Raw genomic sequence first — 18,856 nt, forward strand, 5'->3', positions numbered from 1 at the left:
ATTTCTTCTCTATATTCTTAAGCAGTAAAGAAGCTGGAAATGCAGATTGACTTCAATCAGATGTCTTGGATTCACACAAGTGAAGCAAGAGAATTCGGTTTTCATAGCGTATAAGAAAGCAGGCTAAAAGTACAGGAATCATTCATGTCAAGTATTCAGGATTCATAGTGGAATAGCCCACAATAGAAGGTGAACAATAATTAGTTTTAAAAGCTGTGCTGGGTGAGTAATACAAAAATTCTACCGCCAACCCACCCCCCCAACCCTCCACAGGCCAACGCAGCAAAGTGCAAGTTTAAAGTTAGCATCTCAGACAGTACAAAACCCTCCGCTGAGTTTCACAAGCCACTGTCGAGGTGGAGAAGAACAGTACGGAAAGTGTGAATCTCTTTGGAGGTGTGTATACATGCAGAGGCGTTGTAATCTTACAGGATGTCATCTATTCTAGTCACTCCTTCCATCCTGTAAAGGGTTTCTTACTATCGAATCTGAACAACCTATAAATTCCTGAACCACATGCGTGCTGAACGCAGCGTGGAAAAGCCTTTCTTTGTGGATTTCCAGCTTGAACGAGGGAACATGCAGAGGATTCTGTGTGGATAGAACCGCTTTAGGAGTTTTCCATTTTTCACTCGGTTAAAGTGATGTCAGGAGCATGACTCCGCTTATTATATTAAACTTTTAATAAAAGAACGATCATACCAAACATAAAGTACAGGGTGTCTAGAAAAAAAAAAGCATTACAATACTTGCAACAACAATAATTGCATAGAACAGTCTGTCAAAAACAACACACACAGTGGTCTGGAGATATTATTTCAGATAAACAAGTTGAAACTGAAGTTCAACCCCCTTCCCACCAGTAAGTGCTCACTGAGGCTATTTGGGAATTTCAAACTACAGTATGTGGCGCTAAATGAAAACAGTCTTTACAGAAACAGCAATAATGTTAATCTCAGCAGCGAACATATGATGAGACAGAGTCGTACATCTGTACAGGAAGCAGCAGTGACGCTGAAGACAATCTGGCCAGAGTGTCCGAATAGGAAAAAACAAATACAGATCAACTCCAGCATCCAAGCAAGCATTAAACTCGCAGAAGAGCCCTTGAGCAAGACAGTCACTCTTCTGCAGATGTACCAGTGCTGCTTTGTACCCTACACAGTGCTCTGAAGTCCCTGGAAAGAGGTGCATGTAAAAACAGCACTTCCCAACAGACATTGTACAGTATTACAGTATACGTTGGATCATTTGTGATTAAAAAAAAAAGGGACCTAGTCAGTTATCTTTAAACAACAATTATTAATACCAATAGACTCGATTAAATAGACGCAAATGAAACATAATGAACAGCCTAACTGTGTGGAGGTTGAACCACATGTCGGGGCCTTTTTTTGGTTAATAAATCGGGTTAATTAATTCATTATTATTGCATTTTCTCCAAATCTGTCCAACCATGCTGGGATTAACCCGGAGGTCAGTCAGTAAAGCAGTCACTTATTGCATTTCAATAGCAACCACTGCTTCTCTGCGTGCAGCGAGATCAGATAGCAGTGTTGACAGTGTGCACGCTAAACCTCATGAGGAAATGTACCGCTGTGGGTCCTGCACCTTACATCGCACGCAAAGACCTAGTAGTTTCTCACCCCCGCTCCCCCTATATACCCACTAAACTTGAGTCGTTCTAATTGAAATATTACAACAAACCATCTGTGACGTCTTTCAGTATAAATTATGCATTTAGTCCCAGGCTGGTCTTTAACTCTCTTTAAGTCTACGGACCCCTTTGGGAGGCACTTGAACATTTGAGCTCTACACTACAGCAACAAATAAATCTCTCTCTGTTTATTTCCTCAGTTTGTCTCCATCAGCTCTGCAGGAACCTGACAGGCCACAAAACAAAAACTTCTAAATCCTCAAGGCAGGCTCATTACTAAAGGAATTTTTCTTCTTCTGGGATGGAAAAAACACATTTTCCCTTGGCCAAAACAGGGAGTTTTTTTGTTTTTGTCTTTACATATCACTGTTGTATATTAAAGTTCCAGACAGGTGTAAAGGCAGCAAAACTATATATACCATAAGGCTAACACCATAATTAAATGCTTGGGTGAACAATAAATAAAGAACCTTTTTAAAAATTCCAAAATAAAGCAAGGCTAGGTATTCAATATGTTAAAATGACTTTTGAATATATTTTAGTAAGAAGAGCAAGGGTAACATCTTTGTCATTATTTGCTTATTCTTGTATAGTAAATGATATATATAGTTAAGTATTTCCTATTTTATTAGCTGCATCCCTGATAGCTTTGGACTACATATCTGAATATCTTGATTATCACATTTCTGATGCAGAATTCATACCGTAGAAAGACTGTACATTCATGCAGATTTTAAATAAAAAGCTGCATTTGGAAACACAATTTAAGATGACTTTGACTTGCTTAAACGCCTACAAAACAGCCTGGAAATGTGTGATGTGGATGTCGAGAATGTAACAAAAAAGCAAATCACACATAATCATGAAAGCGCAACATAACCTATTTTCCCCGCAGGGGACCCTCATGACAAATAAAATACGACAAAGACAAAGTCATGGTTCGAAGAGAAGAAAATCTGTCCCCTTGGTAACAGAAGTGCATGCAAGAGAAGACCTATTAGACGTGATGGCTTTGTACTCCTTTTCTATCCAACAGAAGCAAAAGTAACAGTGGAGAACTCGTTTTGTCCTTGTCCAGAATTGTTCCATTTGCTGGGGAGTGTTCACAGTGCCAGTCGCCATGGAGCAGTAGGTTTGAAACGTCTCGGTTTAGCTGAGCTGCTTCAGGAGGAAGCACGTTTATAGACTCATCTCGTGAGGCTGGATCAGGAAGACAGATCAGATTTCATCGTAACGTCAAATCAAGCTCCAGAACTTGAAGCGAAGAAGCTCCAGGTATCATCGTCAGAGAGGGAGTCCAACTCTGCTATGTGTGATTGAAATGTGAAGACGGAACACGGATACTCAAACACACACACACAAACACACACACACACACACACACACACACACACACACACACATGACCCTTCCTGTCCCTCCACAAACATGCTTACATAAAGGTACTCATTCGTGCACAGCAACACACCGATGAGGATGATTGAACGGATGTGTTCAGTGGCTGCTGTCCTCCCAAGCACAATCGTTCTTCTGCTTGGCCAGTTTTCGGACGACTCTCTCCAGCTCTTTACGAGACTTTTGCTCCTCCTCCAGAAACTGCTTCATCCACTTATTCTCCTGGAAAATATTGGACGGAATTTAAAATGTTGCTCCTTCTAAAAAGAACTGTATTGTCTGACTAATACAAGCAAAGGTTATCAGCCAGTAACAGATATATTGGTATTGGCGTCCATGTTGGGTAACAATTTTGACAGTGATAATAATAAACTTTATCTTTATGGCACCTTTATATCCATGAGAGGCAGGAAGCCCTACAAATAAAACTGCAAATATAACTGTATAAACTAAGCAATGGATGAGAAAAATAAAGCACAAACAATAACAACTGAATAAAAGAAACACAAGAGAAATTGCAGTTTAGTAAACTGCAGTATACCGACGCTGAACCATTCAAAATATCCTGCTGTGTTGTATTTACTAGCATATATATATTCAGCTTTGTAAAAAAAATGGCTACATATTTGTGTTATAAAAAGGTAAATATCAAATGCTACGTTTAGATTTTAGTTAATATCCTGTACATTAACAGCCTCAAAAATACATTAATCAGTCAGCTTCTCCAAAAAGTCTCTTACCTTTTTCAATTCATGAACCTCGTCCTTTAAAGCATACACAGCATCAACCAGGCTCCTGAAAGAAATAACCAGAGTGCAGTACCTGTATATGTAGTGAAATCTGCAAAAACAGCACAGAACAAAACAGCTGCTTCTTGGAAACACATGAAAGACTTTTGCACATTCACTGCTTTTGTATATTATGGTTACACCGTCTCCTAACTGGACAGGTCATTCTGTGTGAAGATTTATGCTTTAACAGCCTAAACAGGATCAATATCAAATCTCTGAATCTCATTACCCAGAAAATAAACATCCAAGCACAAATAATGAGAAAGTGTTGATGCTGCTGATACAAGTAAATGAGTCCGTTTCCCAGTGTGATAAAAATGCTTACTTTTCCTCAATAACTGTCTGCCCGTTGCTCTTCATCTCCTCCACGATAATCTTCTCCTCCTCAGGCAGCAGCACCTGAGGGACGCACTCTTTCCGCACCGCTGCGTGGACATAAACACAATAATTAACAGGAAATCTTTATTCATGGTTATACCAACTGCTGAAGATGTGAAACCTAAAAAAAAAGGCATCAGTGGAACAATTTATCCTCGTTTCTTGCACCAACACACACCTGTGCTGGTCTGGTGCAGGCTGGCTCCTGTGCAATACGCCTCAATCACCCTCAGTATCTGAGCGTCCTCCTCCAGAGCGGCCGTGCCTGTCAAATCCACACATTATCATTAGAATCAATAACCACGTTTAGCCATCAGATGAGTGTTGTGGTGACACACATTACCGACTGGACAAAGCAATCAGAAACAAACATATACAGATAATAATTCCACTCACAGCACTGGTGCAGTGAACAGAGAATTCCATCCATTCCATATTCTGTATTATCCATGTAATGAAGCAGCTGTAGAGGCCATTCAATGATCAAACTAATTCCATCAATATCTTAGCTGTATATCTGAAATGTATTTATGTTTAAAGTATATTTCCGTTTTCCTTTCAAACTGTGAAAACCTACACAGTTACTTCATATCAACACAGTATCATCTTTGCCGACGACAGCATTGAAACCACAGAAAGTACTAGAAATGTGTTTTTACAAGGCGATACAGCTTTGGAACTGTATATGCCGTATATCACATTCATGTTTACATTACATCCCGGCAACCTCATGTATGTGAGATGTTAACATCTCTGTGTTTATTGTTAAAAACTGTATGTTGCGCTAAATTTTGGTACACCTAAATATTGCACTAAAATTCTGAGTCAGTTTAAACATGCTCTTCTACACATGTATAGCTGTATATAGGAGATAAACACTCATTTTCCATCTGTGACCTGTTTAAATGCACGTTTTATTTTTGTAAATATTGAGAAGAAAGAAAACACAGAAAATCTAATTAGCTGTATGTGGTTATATATTTGGCCAATAAAGCTAATTCAGAAACAATTACTAGATCAAATGTTGTTTTCTTTATAAAGTCTACACAACAGCTCTTCAATACTGATAATTTTGTTTGAATTTAGCGTTAAAATAATGAGTCATGAAAAACATATTTAAATGATCAAATACATAAAAATATGACGTATTAAAACTGTAAAAAGTTCCAAATTCACACTGGGTTGCCAAAGCCACTTTCGGAGTCACTAATATTTTGTGAATAAATTGTGTATGTAAAGTCAACATATAATCCAAACTGGATAATTACTCAGAAGGATACAATAAGGGAGCCTGACTTGAAATGAAAACCAAAAACGCTACAACCTTAAAATGCAAACACAGTATTACTTTACCAAGAACCACAAAGGAAGAGGAACAAAACCGTGGTCGCAGTGGTTTAATGATTTATTCCACAACCCTCCCGTACATTTCTTACAGTAGTGAAATACAACTCTTACTTTTCCTCGTCTGAACCTCGTCATCGGAGGGTTTGCGCTCTTTCTTCCTGTTGCCCGGCAGGAACTTCTTCATGGGCCGCGGGCTCTTGCTGGAGTCCTGGAGGAGGGCAACGATAAATTCAGTGCATCTCTGTACACACACATCAATACACACACCTCAAAGCCAAGGCTCCAATCCAAACAGAACGCAAGCTTACAGGGACGTGCATCCCGTATGAACGAACAACATCAAAGAACAAAATACCATCAACAAACAAGGCAGCAAGCGTGTGGTGATGACTGAGGCCAAACCATCCCGGTAGTCTGTCTGAGTTCATATGCAGCCAGGCATTCTTTACAAAAAAAGCATAAAATACCAAATGGGAAATCCTATTTGATAGAAATTATCTCCAAAGTTTAATCCAGGTACTTCATCATATATTTACCCACCACTGACTGCAGTCAGGGCAGAGGTGAGATCGTTCAAATATTAAAGCTTCATATCTGCAATGGAGTGTTTACAAAGCCACGTGAAAGTAATTCTTCTATGAGTTTTTCATCATATCAAACCACAATGATGTGGTTTTATGAGTGACAGACTTTCTTTTATTTCTCGCTGGCAGGGAAAAGGTTCTGAAAACAGACACAATGAGGGTTTCCTCGCCTAAACACATTAAAAGCTGAGGTGTGATGAATAATTGACTCAAGAAAAAAAAAACAGTTTAGTCATGGTTTTGGGTTTCTACCAATGTGCTGCTGGAGTACATTTTTTAGCATCCTATTCTTATAATACTTTACATGATCTCATTTGTCCCGAGCCTTTAGGTGGAACCGAGAAGCTTAGTCAAGCACCTAATTGGAAAGTGGAAACCTGTTCATGGGACACCCCAAAACTACACCAGAAATCTCTTCTCACGAGAATCAGGAGGAACAACTGACTGCATCCTGTGTTTTAAAACCCCTGAAGAAGCCTCGGGGTGCAAAGTACTGCAGGTGCACAACGCAAAGGTTCTTTCCTCTTTGGGTTGGGTGTTCAGTGGGAGGACACGTGGAGCAGAGCGGTGTGGAAATAGCAAATCAGGTACACGAATTTGCGATTTTGGGCCAGGACTGGTTGTGCGTCACATCATCCACCAGCCTGAAACACACTGGCAGGGGAACACGCACACGCATCACATGTTCTACGATCTTTACATCGTTTTCAGCGGCATAATTGATTTTTATGACCGACACAAGGCCCTCACATATGATCGTCCTATAAAGTTACGGTTAATGCATTTTTTTTCTCCCTAATCCTACACATCTAGTAGACAAATAGGAGCTTTACAATTCATTTAGAGGTTAGTGTTAAACCCTCTGAACCTCAAGCGGTTTCTGGGCGTTGTTTTCTCCTTTTACATTTTTACTCACTGCGGGCTCATTTTCACTGCAATGAAAAGTCCTGCAATTCAGCGGAAGCCACACAACCATGGCTAGAATAAGAGAGAATTCAAAATGCCTTCTATGCAGTACGACATAGTTATAATGCCGTAAGTCATAAATAAATTACATTTCTTTGATTACTTATTTAAAAAAAATATAAAAACCTGGAATCTACATGTGTAACACTGTTCTAAGGCCAAATTGGTGACTAATACTGGGTAAGAAAAAAAAGTCAATCTACTCGCTATAGATATTTTACTATTTGCATTTTTAATGTGTTTCTGTACTTGTCTCCTATTTGTTCTGTGCAAATTGAGAAGTCTCAGAATTTTTGCCACATGACTGTCACTTCCAGAGGAGTCACTAATGGCTTCATAGGTGTGTCAAAGAGTCCCAAATTTGTTGTCCTGGAGGAGGCCAGTAATTCCTTCGCTGCATCTCTGTACACACACTTTGCTGCACACACCTGAAAGTCAAGGCTCCAATCCAAACAGAATGGAAGTTTACAGGGAATAAAGAGTGCAGGATTTTTTGTCTTTGTAGAATCTGGCTGGAGCAAACAGTTTATTTTCGGTGAATTTTTAAATGTCACATATAGAAAAAAGTGATTTTGATGAAATCACGATTTTAGGCTCGGATTTGGTTACGTTTTCTGATGGAACGGCACATCACAGCTGGTTTGTTCAAGGGCTGCTAGGAAGTGGAAAATAAGATGACTTTTCAAGTTTTTTTTTATAGCATTTGGCTCTGATAAATTGTGTCATTTTGATGATTTTTTAAGGACAGCATGCCTTTCAAACCCTCTGGCAGGTTTTGGGGTTCAGAGGTTTAAAGATCACTTTGATGTCTAAGAATACTGCACACCGCTACGCATGGAAAACATAGTTCCTGACCAGGTTTTCCAAAAGCATGACGGCAACTTAAAAAGAGACCTCACCTAAGGTATGACAGCGTATTTCCTCTGCTTATAATTCAAATGTGCAAACACTCATCAGTCATGGCTGAGTGACAGTAGACTTGACTGCACTCTGTCTACATATCCAAAAATAGCACCCAGAGTAGAATTTACTACTATTGCTGCCTTCGAAAAAGGCATAACTGACAGCATATGTGGCGAGTGACACCCTGACTCGCTACAGGGAACGAGAAAAAAACCCAGCAGACTCGCAGGGGCACAGAAAACAGGAAACCAACAGATGACAACAAGAGAGGAGTGAAGCAAACAGAGCAAAGACATGCCAGCTCAACACTGAGTTTAACACACACACACACACACACACACACACACACACACACACACGCAACCCCATCCCACCTCCCCAACCCACAACTTTACCTACACACACATACACACACCTTACCTTCATGATATAAGACATCCTCTACAGAAGGCAGAATGGAGAAAGAGAGAAAAAGAGGAAATGTGTATGAAAAATACGACGACAGAAGGATGTGATAGAGAGTTAATGGTGAACATTTTTACAAGCCCTCTGCCACTCTTTAGCAGAGTGAATACTTTCTATTTAACGAATATACATATAAAGAAATGGGAAGTTCGGCAGAAAGGCGATTCTGCATTCAATGCATGCAACCTCTGTAGCTGCAAGGCTGCTGCTTGTTTCCATCCTCACAACAGACACGAACGAGTTTGTGTAGAAGTCTAGAGTATGTGGCATTATAAATTAGAATACAGCTTGCCAATGCAGCAGCAAGACACCTGCTTACTGAGGATGCACTCGAAATACATCACTACACTTTCGGTGTCCATAATAACTGAAAGTTTCAAAAGTGCTGACTGAGAACTATGCGAGAGTGTCGGCTTCCCACACACCGTGAAGTAAGCATCACCTCTCATCACAGACAAGCAGCTCATAACCACCAGTTCAGTCATTCTTCTCCACTGCCAGTCACCCTTGACGACCATGCTCCCATTACAGGAATACACTCAAGTATGTTGTACTTACCGCATAATGAAAGCTAAAATGATGTTTATTGCTGCCTTTAGCTGTAGCAGACACATGCGCTGTGCACCAGCCAGCATGTGGTTTTGACGTGACCATATACATATAAAGTTATTGCAAATATGTAAAATGTTTAATTAATAAAGCTTTTATTTCTGAGTATTAACAGTGTGATTCCTGCTAGTTGTTGGTAATAGCGTTCAGCAGTAAAGCTACCAACCCAACATGTACTGTATCTATAACCACTGAAAGCTACTTTAATACTAAGGCAAAGAACTACTACATATATTATATAAACTTAGTGGCATAGATTTGCTTTATAGTGATGCTGTCTTTTTATCGCTTATTAGCTTTTTGATGATTTCATCTGAATTATTATGTATAAGTAGAAATTGCATTATGTTGGTTTGCGTCCGTTGTCTTCTATCTTTATCTTAATTTTGCATTGATGTGTTTAGCCCAGCTGGTATTTTGAATTCTGGTCGTCTTGTTTTTACACTTTGTAAGCACGTTTTTAACAGCGCTATTTAATACAGGTATTACCTTTTTTTAATTTAAATTTAAATGGGGCATTAATTGTCTTATTTCAAATAATGAACTGAAACATCTACATGTATCAAATAGTTAATTGAGAAGATCATAATCTATAAATCAGCGCTTCCTGGTTTTGATTCTTACATCCGTGTTCAGTCACATTTTAACCACGATCAGCACCGACACTGAATGTGACGGAAATGCAGGACGGATCAGACCTGAAAATGTTTTACAAATGAGAAAAAATACATAGAGCTGGAAGTCATGGTCAACTATCTGAATAGTTTTTTCATGTAAATATTTATTTTGTATTTAAGTTGATTTATTATTTGCAATTTTGTGCATAATTAACACACATTTACAAAGTGTTCAGTTCTAGTTCAGACAACATTTGTACTTACCAGATATTTAAGGAGGTGCTCACTTATATTGAAAGAATCAATTTTGTTACTGTATTTGTATTTTTGCAGTGGCAGTGCTTCCCATGATGACATTTTAAATGTGAAATGAATACAAATGTAGAGAACAATATGGATAATACAGTAAATACCATCACATTTTGACTTTAGTAATTTGATATTACCATGTAAAAGATTTGTTTATATTTAGATGTACACATATTTGTGTTATCATGGGTTATTTGCCTGAAAAGCAAATAGCCATAGTTGAGTGCACACAGAAATATGGAACACGTACGCAGGTTAATGTAATTTCAAGCAATGTTGTCAGCAGTTAAGAGCATTTATAACTATGTGTTGATGGTAAACATTATGGGCATTTTTATTAGGAATGTAACAAAAACAAAAATATTAACAAGAATCTTAAGTAGTTGACAATTGTAGTGTGGTAGAATCTTTTGCATGACCACGGGGGGGAAAGGTGACATACTTGATACAAAATGGGGAATTATTGTTTGACAAAGCTCCAAGCATATTCAGAAGAGCGTTTATCAATACCTGAGGTATCAAGTCAGCCTCACAGTAGATTCAATGCCCTCGTCTTCATTTTTTAGGTCCAAGTCCAAGTTTCTACATCGTACTGCTTAATTAATGCCACAATAAATTAATTACAATTTTAGTCCATCTAATGCATTAAAGGTGTGCATGATACTACACTTGTGGTATTAGTGTGTTTAGTGGAGAAAAGGTTTGGTTAAATTAGAAACAGAAAAACAGCACAGAGGTGGTCTTGTCGAGGAGGGGGACTTCTCAGATTCTGACTAACAACGTACCGCATGACTGATTATAGGAGTCTGTTGTGGGTTTGCTTGCACAACTCTTCAACTTCCTACCTCTTTGTATCCCAGTGCAGCGGAGGGCTTGAGGGGAGGTGCTGGGCGCAGACAGCTGAGAGACCAGGGTTTGTTGATCTTTGGCTGCTCCAGGGGGCAGCGACTGACAGCGCTGAGGCTGCCCAGGTGGGACAGGTGAGTCGGGGTACCGACCATGCTCAGCGGCTTCCCGTCTACATTCTACACAGAACAGTCAGAGACGGGTCAGCTGGAATTACTGTACATGTGCATTTAAAGATGAGTCAAGTGTTCGACACCTCCAGCTGAGAATTTAGTTTTTCACACTTCAGCATAATGCAAGGTTGACTAGTATTGTTTTGACTTCACACTGTAGAAGTGTTTGTTTGTGAGTGTGGGTGTGTGTTAACCTTTGAAATTGTGCCTGCAGGACTTCCTCCTTTGGTGAAAGGCTGCAGGTTCTCTAGCCATTCCTGTAACTCCTGGGCACTACAGCAGAACACTGTAATACGATCAATCATGCTTCCTGTAGGAAACAAACACACACGAACACATGAACGCAGACTTCCTATAGCAAAAGTTAAATATGGCTTTAGATTATTAGACTAACACATACCGCAACCACAATAAGACAGTGTAGGGTGTGCAGGTGTCATGTGGTGATCTAGTTAGATTTGTCTACATCTAGGTTTTGCCCCCCAAAATTGAGCATTTAATGACATATTACCATAAGAAATACAACAGTTAGATACCAGATAAACATTGTGAAACCTGTCCTGGTTCACAAAGATGGATCAAACAAGATTTAACTATATACTCAAAGAATTAAACATTTAAGACTGTTTTTGTGAATTTCCACTGTAATGTCCCAGCATGCGCTGAAATTAAAGTGCTGAAGAAATAAAAAAAATTAAGATTTAAAAAAAAAAAAAAAAAAAAAAAAAGGAATCATGGCCAGTTTTCATCATTTCAATCCTAACACGTGGTTCTTTTCTTCTAAAATTCTGAGTCATTATCTTGTTGCAAGGATGAACCACCGACCCATCAGTCTGTCTTCCTTTCTTACTTGCCTTTTTCTCACCAATAGCAACATACAGTCTTACTTCCTGTAGTACAGTGTTGTCCTAATAATGCATCAGAGGCTGTAATAACACTGCTTTTTTTCCTTCTTTTTTTTTTTTTTTTTTTTACAGACAAGAGGGCTTGTGAGTAATCAGCAAAAATATGGGAACCAGTAGCAATTTTTGGCATTAACTTTCAAGGCTTTATTTACTTTAACTTTGGGCAGTTCACAACTTACATTTGTGCCATTTAAGGCTAGTCACCAGACTTGAACTGCTTAAATTTCAATAAAAAACGAGGATGAATTAAAGAATTTGACCTTTAATGTATGTTATATAGTGTCTGGCAGTGACAATTTGAGGCTTCACTTTTATTTGATTATCATCACGTACCATTCATGTGTTTAACAAATGTTTGTCTTAGAAAGAATAAAGAAAGATCAATATGCTCTCTCTGTGTATCACAGCTAATTGAAAGAACTTACAACTGCTATTTGAGCCGATGCTTGACCCGACATCTTTCTTCTACCATTATATTAGTTGCATATTTGTACAACGTCCTGTCTCATCAAGCTCTAAGTTTATAACACGGCTATCTCAAGCAGACAAGTGTTTCCCTCCAGAACATCAGGTACAAACCTGTGATGTCAAAGGCATAGTGGCCATTGTCTGCATCTTCTGCGTGTCTTGTTACTGTGGTGCCTGTTAGTGGTAGTCTTCCCTGAATGGAAGAAAAACACAGAATGAGTGAGGAAAAGAAAGACGCTGTGCATAAAATAAAAACAGCAGTATTGCATACCTGGTTATCCCCTAAAAATAAATGAAGAGTAACACTATCATGAAGGGACATACTTCAATAAGAGTGCTCTACTATGAATATAATCAGAGAAGTATCATTTGAGAAGACAAATATATACAGGAGTGCATTCTGTTATGCTAGGAAAGACTGTGGAAAATGTGAAGTGATAAAAAATATCAAGCAAATGGCTGTTTTATTCACACTGAAATAAAGATATAATGTTTGTCTTTTACTTTTACCGATCTTTTGTCCAGGTAGAGCAACATGTTTCACTGGAGCTCACCTGATAAATAAAGCCACTCATCCGGGGACTGGCAGAGAGCATAACTAACACATTAGGGAAAAGCATCAGGTAGCGCTCCTCTTTTTCCTGCAAGACACACATAAAAGTTTTGGTTGCAAAGCGTCCTATCAGTTCTCACATACGTGCAGATTAGTGAAAGGGTTTCATCAGCCGCCACTGTTCCGCGTTTGTCACTGAAAGTAACGTTGCTGCAGCTGAACTGGTTTATCCTGTTGCTTGCCAAAAACCAAGTGTGTGCTACTTTAGGTCGCACCTACTGAGGCGAAACCATAACTATAGCTGACACTAGCGTATCTTAGCAACAAGATACGAGTTTGGAAAAGCAGTTGCTTTTTGTATGAATGGAAAATTAAAATGAACTGATAAGGAGTTCGCCCTGAGCAACAAATATGGTAACAGGGTATGGTGGTTGGAAAGTGGTTGGCAGTGATTAAAATGTGGATTCAAACATCTGTCTCAGGCTTTCCTCCGACCACGGAGACAAAAGTCGACCCCTACACAGAAACCACAGAAGAAAGAGGAGACGGCTTCAGAGCTGCCATTTGGCCTACATAGGTTTCTGTTTTCACACTTGAGGGAGATATTAATTAGCAAGATAGGAGCCCTGTTTTCAGCACACACAATTCACCAACACTGCAAACTGAAGAACATTTATGCAAGGATGAATGCTTCATATTTGTTTTAAATCATGGAACGCTGACAAGAGAGAGGTAAAGAACATAATTAATACTGCATGTTTTGTAGAACAAATAAAACTTTTAAACACTTGTTTCCATGCCTCACCGGTAGAATGTGGAGAGCAGAAAAGGGACCCAGTAGGCTAAACTGAGAAATTCACATAACTTTAGTGATGCAAGGAATGGCTCTAGTTAAAGCATTTGAAAAAAGAAGCACATACTTAGGTACTTTCACAGTACTCTCTCTTTGTGTACGAAGGAACATTTTGTGCTTAACAAAGCCATAAAACCTGCAGCAGTTTTCCTTTTACAATATCATTCCATCCTCTTCAGCCAAAGGAGCAATTTCTGACAGCTGGCGTTAGTTTTGATCATCCTGGGCTCAAAGCTGACACGTCTCTCACCTCACTGCAGCCATTCCTCACATGGACCTGCGACATGTAGGCAACGTGACCCAGGCTCTTCATGCTGTCTCCCTCCCAGCCTCGCACTGGTTCCGATAGGATCTGCAGCTCCAGATTCTTGCGCTTTCGCAGGTCCTGGCACTGCGTCTAAAACACACGAGCACAAACGTGTCCGTTAAATCTCACAACGACAAAAATGGGAAACCTACTGCTTAAACGGTTTCATTTTATTGAACCTCTTTATTGAACTTTACTCAAATTTCATAAATACTGCGTACTGACTATGCCGCAGGGATGAGTTATGGCTTCAGAAAAAGTGTGTTTGCTGTGATTTTTTTTTTTTTTTTACTTTTTTGTCAGAGGTATATTAAGTAACCTGCAACATAAAGCAGTTAAGTGTTCAGGTGCTACCGAGGGGCTCTCCCTCTTCAAACAGGGAAATGACAATGCAACATCTATGATTTTCCACTCCACCTTTCTTTAAAAATGAGCTTCTGCAAACGGAGCTCTCCTGAAATGTAACTTGCATTTCTTAAGTACCTGCCCACCCAACCACACACTCAAAACACACAACGACAAAATAAAACATGCAAATTACAACAGCCAGTATTGTGTGGCGTTTTGTTTTTTTTTCTCCTCCCGTTTCCTGTGCCGCCCTGCCGAGGAGACGTGTGAGTCACTTCATCTGTTTTTACAAGGAACTGTCAGCGCTAACGGGGAAACTGTGTATCAAAGCGAAGTTCACTCAGGTACAATGCGGTCGCTCGTTTCTAATCCAACTCTTCTCAGATGGCATTTCACTTCACTCCCACAGTAGGAACAACGCGCTCACTCGACATAAAGCAGACAAAAAGATGAGACACTTTTATTGAGTTTTTTCCCCCTCTCCACTTGATGCTCTTCTTGATTATGAAGTCCAAAAAACTCTCAAAATCAGTTTGGTATCGTTAAAGAAAACTGCAAGAGAAAACTTGTCTTGAATCTTGCATATAATAAATAAATGAAATAAGAAATCCAGCAGCTTACAAAACAGCTATTGAGAGCTGACATATCAGGACTGCAGTATTGTTTAGCTACGGCTTGTTTTGTGCTGATAAAAGGAGGAAAACTAAATCTGTTGCAAAGACTAACAAAGCTTTCACAGGTTATCACTACAGGATGTCCAGACTTACCACTAGGCTCCTAAATGCTGATGTTGCCTTTACAATGTCAATATAATCTGAATGGGCTTCCTGTGGAACAAAAACACAACATTAGAATAAACATAGCAGCCTGAAATGAGCCTAAATAACCAACACTAATGTACATACTATGCATACTGTGATGTACATATGAAAGTGAGCGAGTAGAAGAGACTAATTTTATGAAGGTTTTCAACTTTACATTGTCAGACATGAGTGGTCATTAGTTGTCACAGCATTTTGAATTCCTTGAGTATTTGTGTTAATTACACATTATTTCAGTATATTTTTGAGCATGTCTTTTCCTCTCCTTTACCTCCACATGTCGTTCTAGCTCCTGCAGCAGCGTTGGGTATTTGTCGAGCCTCATGAAGGGCTTACTGAGGCTGGTGGTCAGGGTGAGGATTCCTGGAGCACTGGCTCCTTGGCTCTCCATGAATTTGTCTAGCTCCTCGCTAAAAAAACACACAGAAACACACACTTTTCAATGCACAGTTAAGGGTAAAATTTTATTAGATTGTTTCTAATGGGTAAACTGCACAAAACAAAGCTTAAGGATGCTTCAAAGATTTAAATTGGATAATTTAATCAAATTACTGCTGAATAATAAATATTTATTGCAGATAAAGTTTAGAATTCAACTTAAAATCTCTGATGGTACACACATGATATATAATTACTGGTAGATCAAATTAATCATAAACTATGCTTATTCACTCCACTAGTAAAAATCACAGCTTTCACAGAATTTAACAGCTGGTTGAGATGAAACAATGTGCACTGAAGTCTTTTTTAACACAGATACATATAATGCTGTGCACAAGTGTGCAGCCCTCTAAATGTCACGCAGCCAAAAACTGACAAAATTCTAGAGAGCCTCTGCAGTAAACAGCGGAAACGTCTCAGCTTTAGCAACTCAAGCAAACCGTACGAGTGTCAGTGTACCTGTGACATTTAGCATGGGACTTTATTATGTATATTAATCATTCCTCTCCCCCGGTGACACACCAAGCTTAGCGCTATAAAAGGGTTGAAATGCAAAAGGATTGCTGACTACGTGTTTCAAATCAAATATGACTTCTTCCGGTTATTAAGAAACTTTAAATCAGTAAAAGATAAAATATATTACTGCTTCCAGGTATGGCAATGTGTTCCTACATACCATACAGAGCAATCAAACTTTATATGCTAAGATTAAAAATGTATTGTTGATACTAAATTCCCGATTTGCAAAGCAGCAATCCCATGAAATTAAAAAGTAATCGATCTTCTTTTGAGGCCTGGAAAGTGAGCCTCACCTCCAACCCCCATGTTTCTGTTTCTTTGCCGCTGCTGTAAGAGCTGCCCAAACTGTGACCTTAACATTAAATATATCACACATCTGGTGCAAGTGAGAAAATATCTGAAGGCAGCTGTTGATAGCTTCACAGGCAGCAAAATTTAGGTCATCAAAGTGGCTTGTGCAATTTTCTACCGTCAACTGCAACATGATCACTTCAAGTGCAAACTTGCTAACGTGCTTTGAAAGTAACACCATTCATGAGTTTCCATGATCCCACTCTTCAATCATACAGTATCCTGTAGCAACACTAGCTGGTAACAATTGGTAAATGTGAATGTGACAGAAAAAGGTTCCTGCAACCTAAAAGTAAATGTGCTTACTGTGAAAAAGCGCCTTGCTTGCCTGACAACATAACCACAACTCTATATATCCTGTCAACAGTTGGCTTCCTGTGTGAGAACCAATTTTATCTTCAACTCACCGTGTAGAACCTGACAGGACAGCTCAGTATTACTCAATATTTGGATGTATAAAATGCACTATGGCAGTTTTGTTATTATTTCTATGCTCATAACAGCAGCAATTACTCAGTGACAATGATACATTTTAACTACAAATGGACTGAATGAAACTTTGAGCACAGGACTATTTGTAACTGATGAGACTTAGTTTAGTGACCTGCTCCACCTTGTGGCTCAAAGTCAAACTGCAGCTCATCCACAGAAAACAACAAACGGTGGTCCCAGAGATAACAAATTCTATCTATTCTCAGATGTACGTTGCTTTGGATGACAGTGTCTGCTAAATTAAATTGTAGAATTACAGAATTGCAAAACAAATCTATGACCAGGCAACTTCTCCCTCAGATCTGACATACAAATAACTGTGGAAATATAAATAAGAAAGCATTCTTTGCAAAGCCCCCTACAGCATGCATGTGAGGAGCTCAATTCAAACAGTGATGTTTGATTCTCAGGCTATTTAATTTGAAAGATTTTTTGGCCTTTGAGACATAAAACTATACAGTATTTCAAAAGAAAAAAAAAACTAAAAAAAGACAAAAATAAATTTCATTTTCCCAGAAAACCGAACCCATTTCTCCTTCAGCTCATTTCGTAACTACATGTGAGAATATCAAACCCTGAGTTGGAATTAAATGGGTTGAACTATAGTTTTGAGAAATGTCTCCATTTTGGGAAAACCATGTTAATGAGTCACATACAAAATAAATAAAATATCTCACAAAGTTTAGCTAAATGTGTCAAAATCCTTTCATTTGAAGTAAAACAGCTGCCATTTGAACTAACAATCATTTTCGTTATTTCCTTAATTAATTGATTAGTTGTTTGTTATATAAAATGCTAGAAAATGGTGAAATATGTTGATCAGTGTTTTCGGTCTGGCTTAGTTTTTTCTGTTTGTTTGTTTTTTGTCCACAACCCAAAGACAGTTTACTGTCACAGAGGACTGAAGAAACAAAAATAAATCTAATTTAAGAAGCAGAAAAGAGGAAATTTAGATTTTTTTTTTTCCCCCTTTAAAAAATTACTCATACCAATTTGTCAGTTAAATGAAATAGTTTGGTAGTTGACTGAATACTTTACAACTACTCAATTATTCGTTGCAGCTCTGGCTGTTATGTGACAGAATGGCTAGAAATCTGGCAATTTTTCAATGCTTCTGAAGCAAGACCTCTCTCTGAGCTAGTTCTGTCTGACCTGTGGTCGGTGAGGATGCAGACAGCTGACGGGTGGCTGGAACAGTAAGCCAGGTACAGAGTCTTGATCTGACACATCAGGTTTAAATAGCAGCCTGCCACTCGTTGCTGCCCCTCTGGGACCCTGCAAAGTCAGAGAAACAGACACAAAGTCAGAGGTATGAAAAGAGAAAAGGAAGAAAAGGTGGTTGCTAGAGGAGACATGGAAAGACACAAAAGGGACAATGGTATGATGATACGCTGAATCCTTTCCCAATTGAAGACCTTTTAGGTTGATGTTAGGTTGTATTGTGTCACTTTTACTGGATGGTACAAGAAAAGGCCATTTTGAAACATGAAAATTAATCTCATCAGATTACCAGAGCACCACGAAAACACAGTATCACAAGGAGCCTTTAACCCAGATTTCAAACTAATTCAGGATGCCTAAAGCTCAAATCAAATGGTATAAGACACTGTAAGAGTTTCAGGACTGTTGTATTCTGCAGAGGCTTCAGATTCCTGCTGACCATTTTCCAAAGTATGCCAGACCTTCTAAAACCAATGTATTTTCCTTTTGTTTATAGCAGTTGTGAATGTTAGGTTTTCCCTACCGGGGGCATGAAAA

At 38.9% G+C, this 18,856-nt stretch overlaps 1 protein-coding gene across 3 annotated transcripts in view; it reads right to left on the minus strand.

Moving 5' to 3' along the window:
* Window positions 1–660: 660 nt before the first annotated feature.
* Window positions 661–18,856, minus strand: part of arhgef6 (Rac/Cdc42 guanine nucleotide exchange factor (GEF) 6) — a 31,399-nt gene continuing 13,203 nt past the window's right edge. Inside the window, exons 9-23 of one of the 3 annotated variants that reach the window (XM_055016394.1) lie at window positions 18,251–18,373; window positions 15,567–15,705; window positions 15,242–15,301; window positions 14,070–14,216; window positions 12,968–13,054; window positions 12,525–12,606; window positions 11,235–11,350; window positions 10,867–11,046; window positions 8,442–8,462; window positions 5,680–5,776; window positions 4,400–4,486; window positions 4,169–4,268; window positions 3,793–3,847; window positions 3,126–3,274; window positions 661–2,857 (exon numbers count right to left, since the gene is read on the minus strand). In XM_055016394.1, coding sequence (XP_054872369.1) covers window positions 3,152–3,274; window positions 3,793–3,847; window positions 4,169–4,268; window positions 4,400–4,486; window positions 5,680–5,776; window positions 8,442–8,462; window positions 10,867–11,046; window positions 11,235–11,350; window positions 12,525–12,606; window positions 12,968–13,054; window positions 14,070–14,216; window positions 15,242–15,301; window positions 15,567–15,705; window positions 18,251–18,373 — 1,417 coding nt within the window. In that variant the 3' untranslated portion in view covers window positions 661–2,857; window positions 3,126–3,151. Of the gene's footprint in view, window positions 3,275–3,792; window positions 3,848–4,168; window positions 4,269–4,399; window positions 4,487–5,679; window positions 5,777–8,441; window positions 8,463–10,866; window positions 11,047–11,234; window positions 11,351–12,524; window positions 12,607–12,967; window positions 13,055–14,069; window positions 14,217–15,241; window positions 15,302–15,566; window positions 15,706–18,250; window positions 18,374–18,856 lie in introns of all 3 variants that reach the window. The other 2 variants (XM_023266867.3, XM_023266868.3) reach the window with 2 other exon arrangements.

This window comes from Amphiprion ocellaris, chromosome 13 (assembly GCF_022539595.1).
Source record: "Amphiprion ocellaris isolate individual 3 ecotype Okinawa chromosome 13, ASM2253959v1, whole genome shotgun sequence".
Taxonomy (NCBI): Eukaryota; Metazoa; Chordata; class Actinopteri; family Pomacentridae; genus Amphiprion; species Amphiprion ocellaris.